Source organism: Leptonychotes weddellii, chromosome 7 (genome assembly GCF_054177405.1).
Source record: "Leptonychotes weddellii isolate Sample4059 chromosome 7, ASM5417740v2, whole genome shotgun sequence".
NCBI lineage: Eukaryota > Metazoa > Chordata > Mammalia > Carnivora > Phocidae > Leptonychotes > Leptonychotes weddellii.
Window position 1 is genome coordinate 129,433,535 of NC_138375.1, and position 18,283 is coordinate 129,451,817.

An 18,283-nucleotide genomic window follows, 5' to 3' on the forward strand; every position below is an offset into this window, starting at 1 on the left:
CGGCTCAGGTCATGATCCTGGAGTCCCAGGATCGAGTCCCACATCGGGCTCCCTGCTCGGCAGGGAGTCTGCTTCTCTCTCTGAACCTCCCTCCTCTCATGCTCTCTATCTCATTCTCTCTCTCAAATAAAAAAAAAAAAAAAAAAAATTACAAAGCTGTTCTACTTTCTATTCTATATTCCAGGCTGAGTGTCAAGAAATCCCTTTTAAAAGCTGCTTATTATAAAAGTCAGAGCTGCTCATTAAAAGATCCAAGAATACTCCAACTTTCTTTTATCCTTACCCACAAATTTACATCTTTATTTGTTCTTCTTCCTTCTTTAACTCATTCCTTCTTATATCTCATATTTCCTTCTGTGTAATGTACCTTCCTTTAGAATCTCCTTTCGTAAAGGCTTGCTGGTAGCAAATTCTCACATTATTTTTCTCTGACAATTCTTGTAAGATATTTTTTTGACTTGAGATTTACAGTTGGACAGTTATTTTCTTCCAACACTAGGTTTTCTAATTTCTGTGATTGCTGTTGAGAAATCATTTCCCAATTTAATCACTGCTCTTGTGAAGGTAATGTTTCTTTCATTTCTGGATGACTTTAAGAGCTCTTTCTCTGTTCTTCAATTGTACTATCATTATTCTAAATGTAGATTTATTTTTATTTATTTCGCTTGTGATTCTTTAATCTGATTGGTATCTTTCTTTAATTCTGGCAAATTCCCAGACATTAGATACCCAGATATTATGAATATGCCTTGTTCTTTCTCTCCTCTTCTTCTGAAACTAAGAATAAATGTTCATTAGACCTTTCTTGCTCTATCCTCCCGAGTAACCTGTAAACCATCTTCCATATTTTCACTCTTTCTTGTCTTTCTATGCTCCATTATGGACAACATGTTCTACCTTTCCTTTTACTCAGATATTTGTAATCTACGTTTATATACATATTCATCCACTGGAATTTTCCATTTTGACATTTTTTTGCCTCTTCTAGAAATCCTACTGAGTTGTTTTTCAGATCATCTGGAATGTTTTTTGTAATACTTTATTCATTGCAAATTTTTATCAGAATTGACTTTCTAACAACTTGCTCAGTTGATGGGGACAGGGGCTAGTATGCCTGGGGCCAAGATTTTGGCTGGTGCTGACAGGCAAAGTAGAGACTGGCATGTCTGGGGTTTAGCTTTCCAATGGCCCAGCTAGGAGTTTGGTTAAAGAAAGGAAGAACTGAGCAAATAAATAAATGCATCAGGAATAATGAGAACAGTAAGAGTGAGAATAATCAGAATAATCTTTCACTGTCAGAGTAGCAAGTTGCAAATATGGAAAAGGAGAAGGCTAGAATAAATTCTGTAGTGTTACACTACACTCTGAGGTATTATGAAGAACTCAATGATTTTTGAAATATATACAGATATAGAAATAGGTTAGGGGGTGCGTGTGTGCACACACATACACACATACCTACATCTATTTCCCAGTTTGGTTCAGAGAACCAGGAAAAATATAACCCTGGTAGCAATGAGCAAAAATGGTACTGAGATTGTCATTTCTAAACACCATTGTCCGAGAAAAAGAACCAGGGTTCCTTGAAGAAATAGCTGACTCAGGGCTGGACAGAAAACATGTAAGATGCTCTGCCCATAGAAAAGGCCTAGAAACAATGACCAGCCTCATAACTATGAGCACCTCCAGACTGTGGTTTCCATATACCATTTCCCACTAAAAGGAATCAGGGCTCTTAGAAAAAGTGGCTGATAACATGCCTAGAGTAGGAAATGAAGACAATGGGTCTGCAACATCTAGTTGTACCAGAACACAAAACGGCTGTAACAGCCCATGGAGGGGAGGGAATGGCAAAAGGACTCAGAAGACAACCTGAAGGGGCTCCCCGCTGGCAAACACAGGGCAATGTGAGCATCCAAAACAAATCAAAGTATGTTAAAATTCCTATGTCACAGGGAACTAAAACAAAACCAAACCAAAAAACAACAATAATCATTTTTGGTTGAGTATTAGGGAACTGAACTGTTAGGAAAACTGACAATATAGGAAATAATCTAAAATTTATCCTGCCTTTCCTATATAAACTGTACTTTTAAACCCATCATCTCTGTCTTTTAATAGATTGTTTCATTCAATTCACACTTAGTGTCCTGAATAATAACAGATCTACTTTAAACTGGTACTTTCACTTTTCATCATGAAGTTGGTTGATCAAATTTTATTTATATTATATCCACCATCTTTTAAATCAGAGATTCTACTGTTTATAATTTCATTAGGGATTATGATCTCTTTCCTTACTCTCTTAATCAAATAAATATGACTTTAATATTACTTATGAAACCTTTTTATGTGAGTGAGAAACCTTTCGGATCATATTTTCTTGGTGTATGTGCGCCATCTTCAGTCTCCACATCCAAACCAATTTTGCATAGGGAGGCTGTCCCACTACTTCAGGGTGACTTTGGGACTAATCTAGTCCATGAGCAGGCTGAGGGTTGTGGGCAAAATTCTTTACCAGACCCTAAGGAAAAGTGAGCTGAGCCAGTTAAGAGATTCCTGACTGCTGGAAGGTCCAGGGCGGCTTAAGGGTTGAAAATAATCCTACTTTCCTACAAGGGCTTAAAGTAAGACTAGTATTGTCCTGGACAGAGAATGTAGGCATAGGAAGGTCTATTTGACTGGTCTCTGACTCCTGCTATCCTAAAGCTTTTTGCCTCATTGCATTGGAAAAAATTAAAACAAGTATTTAGCCCAGAAAGAAGAGATATAGTTAATTTTGGCAGGTTTTATTTTTTTTATTTTTTTTTAAAGATTTTATTTATTTATTTGACAGAGGAAGACATAGCAAGAGCAGGAACACAAGCAGGGGGAGTGGGAGAGGGAGAAGCAGGCTCCCCGCAGAGCAGGGAGCCCGATGTGGGGCTCGATCCCAGGACCCTGGGATCATGACCTGAGCCGAAGGCAGATGCTTAACGACTGAGCCACCAGGCGCCCTAATTTTGGCAGGTTTTAAAACAATGATGCACTATTGTGTAAACGGAACAGGCTATACATACTCATACCGTATGATCCCATTTCTGTTTCTCTTAAAGACTTACTTGTTTCTGCACTTGTACAAAAAAATCTAGAAATGCACATACTCTAAAATGTTAACACTGTGTTAATTAAACAGTTAGACTGAGGTGGTTCTAATACCTTAGCAGCTTAAGTAAGCAAACCAGAACATGCCTATAAGAAATCAAAACCTAAAGACAACCCATCAGAGCCAATTCAGCTTTCCCAAATAATACAACTGCTTAAACTGTAATCAATCAGAAAATCCCCTTGCTTTGCTTCTGCATCTTTTCTATAAAAGCCTCTCCCCTAGCTCCTGTTGGTGAAGTACTCCTAACTGCTTCTGGTTTGGCGTGGCCCAATTTGAATCAATTTCTGTTCAAATAAACGTAGAAATTTTTAATATACCTCAGTTTTTCCACTAATATTAGGCAATCTCTACAATTGAGATGACTTCCATTTATTTTCCACTTATGTGCATTTTCTGATTTTTCTAAAATGAATGCATATCAATGTAAAATAGAAGTCTTAAAATAACTGTGTGTCATGTAAAGAAGCCGTACATGAGTGGAGCTTAATTTCTCTATTAAGGAAATCTTTTATTCTCTAGGAAAAATGTGAGAACTTTACTCTTACTACAACATTTACAAGAGATTCCTCAATTTTCTTAAGATATTGCTTCATTACATAAGCTAATGATCTCTGATCATTTTATTTTTTAAAGATTTTATTTATTTATTTGAGAGACAGAATGAGAGACAGAGAGAGAGCATGAGAGAGGGGAGGGTCAGAAGGAGAAGCAGACTCCCTGCTGAGCAGGGAGCCCGATGTGGGACTCAATCCCAGGACTCCAGGATCATGACCTGAGCCGAAGGCAGATGCTTAACCAACTGAGCCACCCAGGCACCCCATTTTATTTTTTTTTTAAATATTTCATTTATTTACTTGGGAGAGAGAGAGAGAGCGCGCAAGTGGGGGGAGGAGCAGAGGGAGAAGCGGGTTCCCTGGGAGGGGCTCGATCCCAGGACCCCGGGATCATGACCTGAGCCGAAGGCAGACACTTAACCGACTGAGCCACCCAGGTGCCTTGAACAGTCATTTTAAAAAGACCTTTTTTAAGTATTTTAATCCTGTACCAAAAGATAATTTTGAATACTGCAAACCCTAATGCCTAAAAATAACAGAAGTTTCTCTAAGTATGAAAAAGCATAAGATACAGTGATTAGAGAAAAGCAGTAGAAAACTAAAAATAGACTCTTACAAATATCAAGTTTAAGTTCTCTGTCTAAAATGAGTTAATACATAAAATCAAATCATTTAGTAAACGAGAAATATAATCTAGAGGATTGGCTAATAATAAAAGTATTCTTTTGATGGTTCACAAACAATAAAATGCATTCCTTCCTTGTGCTGCATCTCGATTGTGGTAGCAGTTACATAACTCTATACATCTGCAAGACTTAGTTAACTGTATGCTCAAAACTGCTGAATTTTAATGTGTGTAAATTACACCTCAATAAAGCTGATTTTTAAAAATCACATTTTCAGCTAAAATTTTCAGCATATTATTTCAGACTATTTTATTCAACGGCTTAATCATTCCAAAACAATCCATTATGTTATATAAACTTAATACAGAAAACAATCTGTATATGGTAAAAGTGGACTCTCTTCCAAAATTCCTTATCACCAGCACCCAGTAATAGTGGCTGGAAAGTTCAGTCATCCTTCCCTCCTCTCAACTCCAGCTTTCAGCAGACCATCACGTCCTGCCAATTCACTTTTTTTCATCTCTACTGTATTGCCTTAGTTCACTTCTTTCCAGACTCCTGCAACAGACCCCTAATTGATATCCCGGTCTTTAATCTCCTACCTACCAATCCACAATCTTTGTAGTGCAGAAAAAAATGATCTGGCAAAAAACAAAAACCAAAACAACCCACCAGTGTTCAACAAAGCAACAATAAGTGCCAATAAACACTTGATTAAAAATATTAAAGTGCTTCAGAACGAAGTCTAAAATCCAAGGCACTGGGTGCCTAGGTGACTCAGTCGGTTGAGTGTCTGACTCTTGATTTCAGCTCAGGTCGTGATCTCAGGGTCCTGAGATCGAGCCCCACATCGGGCTCCATGCCCAGTGCGGAGTCTGCTTGTCCCTCTCCCTCCCCCTACTTGTGTGCGCATGCTCACTCGCTCGCTCACTCTCACATGTGCTCTCTCACTCTCCCCCTCTAAAATAAATAAATAAGGGGCGCCTGGGTGGCTCAGTGGGTTAAGCATCTGCCTTCGGCTCAGGTTGAGCTCCGGGTCCTGGGATGGAGTCCCACGTTGGGCTCCTTGGAGCCTGCTTCTCCCTCTCCCTCTGCCTGCTACCCTGCCTATTTGTGTTCTCTATCTTTCTGTCAAAGAAATAAAAAACATAAAAAATAAATAAATAAATAAAATCTTAAAACTAATCCGTGCCACTAAAGGCACTTTAAACCTAGGCCGCCCGGTTCTATACCAATCCCCCTCCAAAGCCTGTACCCTATTTCACTGCCTCTACAGCCATCCCTCTCCATTTCTGTCAGTGAGACACCTATAATCCCTAAAAAATCCAAGTTCAATGTAATTCCTCCACTCACAGCCTCCTAGACAAAGGCAGACAGATCAGCTGTGTCCCCATTAACACTGAACACACGGCTACGTGTTAATGCCACGGTTTCCTCCTCTAGATGCGGGTCGTCTGGGCGGGGTCTGAACTTCACCAAGTGCAGTGCCTGGCTCATATGGAAATAAGTTATAAGTTATACTAAATAAATAAAGGAATAAAAATAGTTTTACTCACTAAATCCATTTTTACTTTGAGAAACAGAAATACAAATTACCATTTTTTCTCAGATAAAAAGTTTAGAAGATTTGACAATACAGAAAGTACCTTGTCTACATGGAAAATTAAATCCAGTTCACAGACATTTTCAAAACACTTGTCTAATGTTTCCACAAATACCTGAAGAAAAAGAAAAGAAAAAAAGGTTAAATGCTCTTGAGAACTGTATAAATTCACTCAAACCTATCATCTACAAAGGAGACAATTCTTAATTGTGAACTAACACTTTTCTAAACTCTTATTATCACATTTCTCTGTTTTAAATTAAATATTGTATTAAGTGTAACAGGAGTAATTACAGACTATTCTTCATGATAACTACATTTCAATACATTAACATACAAAACAAAATAAACTTTGCTGAAAATAACTAAGAACTAGAAATTCTTAGCACCATTACTTTAAAAAACACTGAAAAATACTCAAACCAGGCTCCTTATCTTCATGTGAGGAAAAAGAAAGCTTATTGGAAATATTTACCAGGATAGATGGGCGTAGTCCAAGTATGTACCACATCTAATGCAGCCAGAATTTTTAATTAGCAATTCAGTATAAAAGATCACTCAAAATTAATTATGGAAAGAGCAAAGACTTTCGAATCAGACCTACCTGGGTTCAAACTCTGGCTTCAATACCTTGTAGGGCCTTGTGTGGGAAAGGGTTAATTCAGCAGGCCTGGGATGCTCAAAACCTACACATTCCCCCAAAATGGCCTGTTTACAGACTAGCCCTTGGCTAGCTCCTGAGAACTGAGCTCCTGGGAACTGAGCTCCGAGCCCTTGCAAAGTTCTGTCCTTGGGTGGCACCAAATACCAGTCTGAGCAAACAGTTTATGCTAACAATGTAATTTATGATGAACATCTCCTTTTCTCTGAGGTTCTAGAGATTATGTACATAAGCAAGGTCAGTCACAATGGTGCTACGTGCCTATATGACTGACCACAACAAAAATCCTGGGCACGGAGGCTAGGGTGAGTGTCCCTGATTGTGAACACACTGCACATCTCTCCACAAGTCATTTCTGGGGGAATTAAATACCTCCTGTGTGACTACACTGGGCAGGAACGCCTTGAAGCCTGCACCTGGTTTTCTCCAGACATCCCCTCATGTGCTTTTGCTTCTCTTACTGTTTCTTATCACTGTAATAAACCGAAACCATGAGCACAGCAACTTCTGAGCCCTTGAATCCTAGTGAATCAGTGAGACCGTCATGAAGACCCCTGACACAAGCTTTCAAAACTTAATCTCTTACATTCCACCTTGCATAGGCTGTCACTGTCTCTTCTATTCCCACCACCCTTCTCAAAGTTAACTGTCACAGACAGAATGACCCCACAATTTATCCTACAAACTGGGGGCATGAAGAGTAAAAGGGAGCAGCTAAAATTGTGTGACTATTATAATAGTATGCAATGGTATCAGAATTTCATAACAGCCTGGAACAAAAGATGCAAAGCAGGACTGTTCCTAGCAAAATGAAAATACGTTTACTCTATTCTAGGTGATCCTACAGGACCAAGAGTAAAATGGAAACAACAAGCTTCTTGCTAAACTGGTCCTACCTCAGGCCAATTTACACAGATCCCCAATCCAAGGTTCCTTCCACCAGTGCAGTTAGGGAAGAGGTGAAGGTGAAACAACGTAAACACAGAACTATATGGCCATAATCAATATTGTCTTAGACCAGCGGTTGGCAAACTTTCTCTGCAAAGGGCCAGAGAGTAAATATTTTAGCTTTGTGGGCCATACAATGCAACAAAAAGCAGCTACAGATAATAAACAAGGAGCATAGCTCTGTTCCAATAAAACTTAACAAAAAGGTGTAGCAGGCTGGATTTGACCTGCGGTAGTCTGTTGCTCCCTGGCTTAGACCAAAATCACTAGGAGAAATAAGAGCTCTGTAAGTAACCAAGAATATACAGTTTTACTCCAGAATTTCATTCATGAGAAGGCAAGTTCTTCAGATGACCAACTGTGGAGCATACACAGGTCAGCCTCAAGTGAGTTTCTAGTTTATTTCAATTTTGAGGTAGGTAGAAAGTAAATAATATCCACTCAAACTCCCAACTTTATTATCTATTTCTCCTGAAGCCCTTGGTGACATGGACCCTGGAATGACTCCATTCAGTCTACTTGAAACTGATTCAGATCGTTTTCCTTCTTGTTTTAAGATTCTTGTTGTAAGCACGGAATGGGATAATGCTGTTTGAACAAGCTTAACAAATAGTAACTTCTTAGGGAAAGTAAGAATGTGAGAAGAAGAAAAAACCTTTCCCACTGAAAACAAAGAAAATACTTTTGAAACAGGGTGTTTAAGTTGGACATGGTCTGATTTCCAATTTATAACATCATAGTTAAATAAGTTACAGGAAATAATGCCATTTAAGTTCTGCCTCCCCTTCAGAAAATTTTTACTCAAGTATAACCTACATACAAAGAAGTACACAAATCACAACAACATATAATCTGATGAATTTCACAAAGGAAACACATCTGTGTAACCAACACCCAAATCAAGTGTCGGAATGTCACCAGCACACAAGAAGCCCCTCATACTCCATGAGCCACCACCACCATCACAGGTAACCACTACCCTGCTTTCTAACACTACAGGTATGTTCTACCTATTTCTGAACTACATTAGATGAGATCATACAGTGTATAACTTTTTGTGAGTTGCATCTTTTATTCATCATTATTTTTGTGAGATTCATTTATTTTATTACATAAGACAAAAACTGATTCATTCTCTTTTACAGTATGCTATTGTATGAATATGCCACAATGTATTTACCCATGTGCTGCTGAAAGGAGTTTGGGTTGTTTCCAGCACAGGGCCATTACAATTAGCACTGCTAAGAACACTTGCATCCATATCTATTACTGAATGTATGCAGAGAACTGTGGAGTCACAGAGTAGCACACATTCAGCTTGAGTAGAAAGCACCAAACAGATTTTCTCTCTCTCCCTTTTTTAAAGATTTATTTATTTACCTTAGAGAGAGCAAGTGAGTTGGGGGAGGGGCAGAGGGAGAGAATCCTCAAGCAGACTCCCTGCTGAGCAGGGAGCTGGGGGACACAGGGCTCAATCCCATGATCCTATGACCCTCAAATCATGACCTGAGCCGAAACCAAGAGTCAGACACCCAACCAACCAAGCCACCCAGGCGCCCCTACCAACAGATTTTCAAAGCAATTATAAAACTTTATACTCCAAACAGCAGTATATGAGAATTCCCATAATTACACATCCTTGTTAGCACTTAATGTTGTCAATCTTTTCATTTTAACCATTCTTATTTGTGTGTGGTGGTGTATCATTATAATATCAATTTGATTTTCCCTGACGCTAATAAAACCGAGCACTGTTTCAAATTTATCAGCCATTTAGACAGCTTTCTTCGGGGTGTCTGTTCAAAACTTCTGCTCATTTATGTACCAGTCTGTCTTTTCCTTCTAGTGTCTAGAACTTCTTCACATATTCTAGACACAATCCTGTCATTTATACATATTACAGATATCTTCTCCTGCTCTGTGGCTTGTCTTTTTATTCTCCTAGCAATGTTCTTCGAAGTTTTCATTTTCAGTATTTTCCAATTAACACCGTTTTTCTTTAAGGTTAATCTTTTTTTAATGTCCAATTTAAGAAATCTTTGCCTGCAGCAATGCTAGGAAGATATTCTCCCAGAAGAAAACAAAAGCTTTATTATCTTATTTCTCATGTTTGGACTGAATCTAGTGGAACGGATTTTTGTGTATGGTGTGAGTTGGTCTTCTTTAATTTAAAATCATTATTAGGGGGCTCAGTTGGTAGGGCACGCGACTCTTACTCTCGGGGTCGTGAGTTCAAGCACCACGTGGGCATGGAGCCTACTTAAAATAAAAAAATAAAGTCATTACTATACTTACTCATCAGAATAAAGTTTCTAGTATGCCTTTACTTTTCCAAGCTTACTTTTTCCAAATCCACTAGTTTGATTATCCATATATGATAGCTATACGTTCTTTTTTAACCATCAGAAGATAACTATCTTGGTGAAAATGCTGTCTAAATAGTTTCCTGCCACTTATGAATACTTGTAAAAGATCAGTAGAACCCACTGAATCAATGTGCAGATGATGCTGGGCAAAGCAAAAAAGAATTTTCTTGATAGCTTTAAGTGTACCACTGGTGAACCATGGAGTGGCAAAAAAATATGGGGTGCCAAAAAGAAAGTATGGTCTAGTGGTGAGGAAACCAGAAAGACCTAGCTTCAAATTCCTACTCGGCTGCTACCTAGCTATGTGAACTTGAGCATCTCCTCCAAATCTTAGAACTATAACACAGTGATAAAACTACCTACCTTTCTGGATTATCTTACAGATTTAGATAAATAATTTAGGGGCACCTGAGTGGCTTAGTAAGTTAAGCGTCTGCCTTCGGCTCAGGTCATGATCTCAGGGTCCTGGGACAGAGCCCCAAGTTGAGTCGGGCTCCCTGCTCAGTGGGGAGTCTGCTTGTCTCTCTGCCACTCCCCCTCCCTCTGCCCGTTCGCACGTGCATCCGCGTGCCTCTCTCTCTCTCTCTCAAAAAAAAAAAAAAAAAATTAGATAAAGTGCCCAAAACACATCTAATAAAAGGGAACCAGTATTGTTTGTCTGGCTGTTCAAAACATGCAAGGTTTACAAAATTAAAATAGAAATAGCAAATTCTAATTCTGCTGATAAACACTGACAGAAAAGCAAGGTAATACCTACTGAGGCTGCCAGGCCTTCATGATGTCCTCATTAATACAGAAAGGGGGGTGCCTGGGTGGCTCAGTTGGTTAAACATCTGACTCTTGGTTTCAGCTCAGGTCATGATCTCATGGGTCTTGGGAGCAAGCTGTGTAGGGCTTCATGCTCAGCAGGGAGTCTGTCTGACAGATTCTCTCCCTCTGCCCCCCGCCCCACTAACGCACATGTGCACACTCTCTCAAATAAATAAATCTTTAAAAATATATATATAGAAATTAAACTCTAAAATAAATATATCAATCTAAATCTATATATATATCTTTACCTACACACACACACACACACACACACATACACACACATATATAAATTAAAATGTTGCCTATATTTAAACCACAACAATAACACCTTTGGAAAACATAAATACTAAAAAAAAAAGGGGGGGTCCTGCAGCAAAATGTCATAACTACATGTTCTTTTTTTTTTTTTTTTAAAGATTTTATTTATTTATTCATGAGAGATAGAGAGAGAGAGAGGCAGAGGCAGAGGGAGAAGCAGGCTCCCCGCGGAGCAGGGAGCCCGATGCGGGACTCGATCCCAGGACCCTGGGATCATGACCTGAGCTGAAGGCAGACGCTTAACCGACTGAGCCACCCAGGCGTCCCCATAACTACATGTTCTCAATTTAGGAAAAGAATTCTTAAGATTTAAGACATTCAAATGCTAAGTTTGGCCTAAAAAAGTCAAAAACCCTCTTCAAAAAACGTTTTCATTGGGTGCCTGGCTGGCTCAGTCACAGAGCATGCAACTCTTGATCTCAGGGTTGTGAGTTCAAGCCCCATGTTTGGTGTAGAGACTCCTTAAAAAATAGAAAATAAATCTTTAAAAACAAGTTTTCATTAGTTTTCTTTTGATTTAGCAAAAATTCTTAATATAATTAAAAATCCGGAGCTTTGTAGGTAGGTACACACACTGATGTGCATACGGACAAGGCCAAGAGTAATAATCTACAAACTGAAATAAGGAAATTAAGAAAACCAAATTAATGGGCCTTTGGGGTTCTAGCCAGAAGAAAAAATAATAATAATAAAGTTGCTGTTATATTTCACAAAAAGAAAGATAAAAAGAGCAAAATACTAAAAGTGACATGGTAAATAGCACTCTCTTACGTTTCACTTTAAAAATGATATAAATTTCAGGGGCACCTGGGTGGCTCAATCAGTTAGGTGTCTGACTCTTGATTTCACTCAGGGCATGATCTCAGGGTCCTGAGATCCAACCCTACATTGGGATCCGAGCTCAGCGGGGAGTCTGGTTGAGATTCTCTCCCTCTTGTACTTCCTCTGCCCTTCCTCCCTACTCATGAGCACACACACACACTCTCTCTCTCTCTCTAAAATAAATAAATCTTTAAAAGAAGAAAGATATAAAGTTTAAAGTCAATTTCAATGTAACAGTTATCTACTAAGGAGCAACTCATTAACCTCTGGCCTCCAGAAATTCAAAAGTTAATGGGAAAAAATTAATTTACTAAGAAAATCGTATTTTAAGTTTTCCTTTTTTTTAATTAATTAATTTATTGGGGAGCCTAGGTGGTTCAGTCGTTAAGCGTCTGCCTTCGGCTCAGGTCATAATCCCAGGGTCCTGGGATCGAGCCCTGTATCAGGCTCCCTGCTCAGCAGGAAGCCTGCTTCTCTCTCTCCCACTCCCCCTGCTTGTGTTCCCTCTCTAGCTGTCTCTCTCTGTCAAATAAATAAAATCTTTCTTAAAAAATTCATTAAATTTTTTTATTTGACAGAGAGAGAGAGAGAGCGCAAGCACACAAGCAGGGGGAACAGCAGAGGGAGAGGAGAAGCAGGCTCTCCTCGGAGCAGTGAGCCCGACATGGGGACTTGATCCCAGGACCCCGGGATCATGACCTGAGCCGAAGGTGGCCGCCTAACCGACTGAGGCACCCAGGTGCCCCAAGTTTTCTTTTATTTCAATAATTATCTAGTTTTCCAAAAAGAAATAAAAAAGAGCAATATTCCGGGGTGGGGGGGAAGCCACATCCACATATAAACAGTCTCCCTTCCCAGTGCCCTTCTAACAACAAAACTTTCTTGTGTTTCCTTTATCATTAATTACAGATCTGTGCATCTGGGCCAGAAAGGTAACAGGAATGTGTCATGAGGCAGCTCAGTATTTAACAGTGCTTAATACTTAAGAGCACAGGCTTTAGTAAGCATATCTCTATAAAATTCCAGCTTAGCCTCTATGAAATCTAGGGCAAGTTGTTCCACTCTAAGCCTTAGTTTCTTCATTTGGGCATAATAATAATGGTACCTTTACCACAGAGTTGTTTTACTGATTAAATGAATAAATATAAAGGGCTTAAAACAATGTCTCCCCCCAAAAATATATATATGTTAGCTAGTATTATAAGTAGAAATAATTTTTGGTTTCCCACATACATATATAATATATATGTTGGCTAGTATTATAAGGAGAAATAAAAATATGCACTAGGTAAAACAGATGCCACAAAATATCCTTAAGCAGTATCATCTATATGGCAGACCCACCCCCCCCTTTAGAGTTTCTATGTAAAAATATAATTTTTTTCTGGGTTTGGGGATTTCTATTAAATTTTAGGAGGAAATCTATAACATTAAATGAAATACATACATGCTAAATTGACATGGTTTTTTTTTTTAAGATTTTATTTATTTATTTGTCAGAGAGAGAGAGAGCACAAGCAGGGGGAGTGGCAGGCAGAGGGAGAAGCAGAGTTCCCGCGGAGCAGGGAGCCTGATGCGGGACTCGATCCCAGGACCCTGGGATCATGACTTGAGCTGAAGGCAGATGCTTAACTGACTGAGCCACCCAGGCATCCCTTAAACTGACATGTTTTAGGATAGAAAAAATTATAAGCCCAAAAATAGAAGGCATAAATTTAAAAACACTAATAATACACCAACAGATCTAAAAAAAAATTGTTTTTAGTCAGCAGCAAGATGTTCTAGAGAGATACTGGTTTAGCTCAAGCCAAGACTCAAAAAACACCACTGAAAATGCACCAGAAGAACTAGGGAAGGTAGACTAAACTTAACATCAGATCAGCTACCTTTGAAGAACAGTGTAGATTGTTCCAGACCAAATTTGGATTCCAGACCAAATTTCCACAAAACCTGATGTGGAAACTGACAAGTCAATGATAACAGTCTTAGGAAAAACAGAGACATTTATTGTGCATTTATCAAGTACCAGGTACTTTACACACATTAAACTTCCAACTTCAGCATGAAGAAACTAAGAGTTGATAAGAGGAAAATCTGTCTTCTATACTCATGTCAAAATGATTCAGAAAGAGTTTACATCAATGATTCTTTTTACGTGATTTCTAATTTTTTAAAAAAGGTCAATGATGATAATACCAGAATCTACTGAGTATATATTATTATAGCATTGCTATTGTTCCAAGTGCTTTAAATATATTATTTTATTTAATGCTTCATGGTAATCTCATAAGGCAGGTACTTTTATTATCAACCACCTGCAGAAGGGTAATCAAAAGCAAAAAGTCAACTAACTACTAACACAGTGAGGTAGGAGAAAGTCTCACTGCAGAACCCAAATTCTTATTCACTAGGCACACTGCCTCCAACAAAAGAAAATAGTACTTGATTTTTAATGTAGTAAGAAGTGGTTATTTAGAAATTTGGAAAATACAGGATATAAAGCAAAAATTTTAACTTTCCATACTTCCACCACCCACATGAAGACAGTAATTGTGCAAAGCAGACTACTTGTACTGTAAGAAATTTAATTACGTTGGAGCCCCTCCATCAAACCGACTTAGTATGATTTGTACATTGGATTTAGAAGTCTAAGGAAGAATCAGGATTTTTAATGTACAAGGCTACTAAATCAAACATTAATTTTGAAAATGAAAGTAGCCTCCAAATTATTTCTGTGCACAAAAGCCACTCGTGAGATTTTTAAAAACTTGTATTGACACAAATTGCTAAAAATTATATTTCAACTTCCAAGCAAAAGCTAATTTTAAAAATCACATTTGGTCTTGAAAAATATTCTTCTATGTGTAACTGAAAAATATTCTTCTAATGGTACAATTAATATTTTGAGCACTGACTTAAAACAAAAGAAAATAAATGCAAAACCTAGAAAGATTTTCCTTACATAATTATAACCAATCAATACAGAGGGCATAATGGAAAATCACCATTTGGCAAATACCACAATGGTAATTCCTTCAGGTAAGGATCATCAAGAGATGCTAAAATTAATGACCAAAATATGACTAGAAAAAGGATATGTACATGGCCTCAAAATTATTCCCCATGAGATACTTTTAAGTAAAAAGAGATAATGTAAGTTCAGAGTATGCAAACCTGACAGGCACCATCTTAACCAAGGGATCAGAATAAATATCACTAGTAACAAGACAAAATGAGATCATGTCCCTCCTGATATGTTGCACTGCGAAGGACATAAAAGCACTCCTGTGGTACACTCAAACAGAGGAATATTCTATAAAATAACCGGCTAGTACTCTTCAAAGGATCATGGTTTGAAGGACATAGAATGCATGAAAGACAAAGATGAACTATTACAGAGTAAAGGAGACTCAGGAGACATGAAAACTGAATGCAAATGTGACCTGGATTAAATCCTCAACAAGAAAAATGACATCAATGGGACAACTGGCAAATTTTGAATAAGGTCTGCAGATTATAGTATTATATCAATGCTGATTTCCTAATTTTAATCATTGTACTGTGGTTACAGAAGTTAAATTTAGGGAATATGGGTGAAGGTATGAAATGCAAGAATTCTTTGTATTGTATTGCTGCTCTTTTGTAAGTCTGAAATAATTTCAACATAAGTCTTAAAAAATTTTAAAGAAAAAGAAAATCTGAAAAACCAAGCTCAAAGGGTCCTCGTCTCCTCTATGCCCAATTCCTCCCTAAAAACTCATCATTCTATACTGGGAAATAAGGAATTCGTCTTAAATCAAAGAAAAATACCAACATAAGTTGAGTTTTTCTCTCAAACCTGCTTTAAAGGAGGAAAAATAGGGGCACCTGGGTGGCTCAGGTGGTTAAGCATCTGACTCTTGTTTTCAGCTCAGGTCATGATCTCAGAGTTGTGGGATGAGGACCCATGTTGGGCTCCACACTCAGTGTGGAGTCTGCTTGAGATTCTCCCTCTCCCTTGGGGCGCCTGGGTGGCTCAGTCCTTAAGCACCTGCCTTCGTCTCAGGTCATGATCCCAGGGTCCTGGGATCGAGCCCCGCATCGGGCTCCCTGCTCAGCGGGAAGCCCGCTTCTCCCTCTCCCACTCCCCCTGCTTGTGTTCCCTCTCTCGCTGTGTTTCTCTCTGTCAAATAAATGAATAAAATCTTTAAAAAAGAAAAAAAAGATTCTCTCTCTCCCTCTGCCCATCTCCCCCCTCCTCCCACAAGCACATGCACTGCACACTCTCTCTCTAAAAATAAATAAATAAAATCTTTTTTAAAAAGGGAGAAAAATAAATTTTAAGTTACTTCCAACTCCAAAATTCTGACTTTAAGTACGTGAGTTCCAAAATACTTCCTTCATTTCACCACTACCAATTAAATAATACTATGTCTCCTGTATTCTAGGCCCTATGCTAACTATATACATTAGCTCTAATTCTTACAACAATGTTGATAAGGTAGCTATGCGTATCAGCACCTACAGACAAGAGAACTGGGAATGGACATGGGTAAGTAATTTTCTCAAAGTAACTATTAGGTGATGGAGCCAGTATTCAAACCCACCCCATCTGACTCCAAACACCAACTTGGCTCTATGATGCCTCCCAAGAGGGCAGCTGAGATGTGAACAAACATGTAAATTAGAACAGTATCATCAAATTCAATACCAGGATTTATCAAGAAGTAGCAATGTAAGTAAGTGAAAAGTGAATATTTGCAGTTATTGGAAAACAGACTTCTCAATGAAAATAAGACAGGAAAAGAATTTTAGAAATGCTGAATCACTCTTAACAGTGTCTGACTCAAATTGCAGAAATAATTTTTGGTTTCCCACACATATATCTATATAAGAAGTGAATCTTACTGAAAACAGAAAGTTTTAATACTCTGGTAACAGTATGGTGTAGCAGGTAGAAGTTTCCTGAAATGACCCTGAGCATTCACCCTGGACTGCCTGGAAAATGAGCCAACTGGGCCAGGGCTCCCTCTTTCTCCAGCAAGAGGAACTGCACCAGAACTCACCCTCCTATGGGACCAGGGGTTATTCCCCATGGTCCCATGGGGACCCTGTAGCTTCCCATGGTCCCCCAGTGCCAGTCAGCTGGTCTTCAGCGAGATAATTCCTAAATATAACCTATACAGCCCAAATTTTAAGCAGTGCCCTACTTAACAAGGCACTTTCAAGCCTACCCTTATAACAAAAGAGAACAATGACACATAGTGGAAGGCAGTGAGGCACGAGTCCACATCCCGCAGCACCCACCTAGCATAATTTCCTCTGCAATAAAGGGAAGATCACGGGATCTTTCTTCACTTACGAATTCTTGGCTTACAAGTTCCTCCAATTAGGTCGCTCTCTTAGCAGATATCTCTATCATCATACAAAATTCATCCTAAGCCATTACACAACATAGAGGATAAAAAGATTAACAAATTCTCATAAAAATGAAAAAGAAAGATAAAAGGACTTCTTTATCCAATTCAATTTGCATACTAATGAAATAATACTTTTATGTGCCTTCCTTATAACATGCTTTAATGATAATGTTAGCTAAAAACCACTGACAAATACATGTCAGTCATTTAGCCATAAGCTTCATGTACAGTAACTTTTTTAATGCTTGCACCTACTCTATGAGCGGGTATTATTACTGTCACTCCCATTTTGCAGGTGAGGAAAATGAGAGACAAAGATGTAAAATAACTTGCCCAAAAGTACAAAGCAGAGGCTGAATGGTTTTAACCATGACTAGCTTGCTTTGATTCACTGATCTTTCTAACAACCCCATGAGGTTTATAGGCAGCATATTAAAACAGGCATACTTGGAGTGCCTGGTTGGCTCAGTTGGTTAAGCGACTGCCTTCGACTCGGGTCATGATCCCAGGGTCCTGGGATCAAGTCCCGCATCGGGCTCCTTGCTCGGCGGGGAGTCTGCCCTCTCCCTCTGCCTGCTACACCACCTGCTAGTGCTCTCTCTCTCTCTCTCTGTCAAATAAATAAAATCTTTTAAAAAAAATTTTAAAAATGGGCATACTTTACACAGGTGAAAAAATTCAAGGTCTATAAAGATTAAATGACATGCTCAATATCATACTGCATTCGCAGCCATTAAGTAAAATAATTTCATAAAAGCCAGTCTAATGTTCAGGACCGTAGTAACAACAGATGCTATACGTGGAGCTCTAGTTTAAATACATATGGTAACACCATGGTCAAACATCTTTTTAAACCTAACGAAAAGTTCAGCTGTTAGCTCTCCATTTTTTCCTGACTGCAACTGAACAAAACATGCTGATGTAACTGTTACATGTGGTACAGAAAACTGTAACAGAATTTGGAATTATCTAGTGAACTTCTATGCCGCCCTTTATTATTAGCTTGGCATAATAAATTAATT

The 18,283-nt window shown here is 38.5% G+C and overlaps 1 protein-coding gene across 10 annotated transcripts in view; it reads right to left on the bottom strand.

The window, feature by feature from the left end:
• AP3S1 (adaptor related protein complex 3 subunit sigma 1) overlaps window positions 1-18,283 on the bottom strand; it is a 128,017-nt gene that overhangs the window by 74,293 nt on the left and 35,441 nt on the right. For 7 of the 10 annotated variants that reach the window (XM_081827229.1, XM_081827227.1, XM_081827228.1 and 4 more), the window contains exon 4: window positions 5,975-6,046. The exons of the other annotated variants lie outside the window; for them this stretch is intronic. In XM_081827229.1, coding sequence (XP_081683355.1) covers window positions 5,975-6,046 — 72 coding nt within the window. The remainder of the gene's footprint in view (window positions 1-5,974; window positions 6,047-18,283) is intronic. 10 annotated transcript variants of the gene reach the window in all.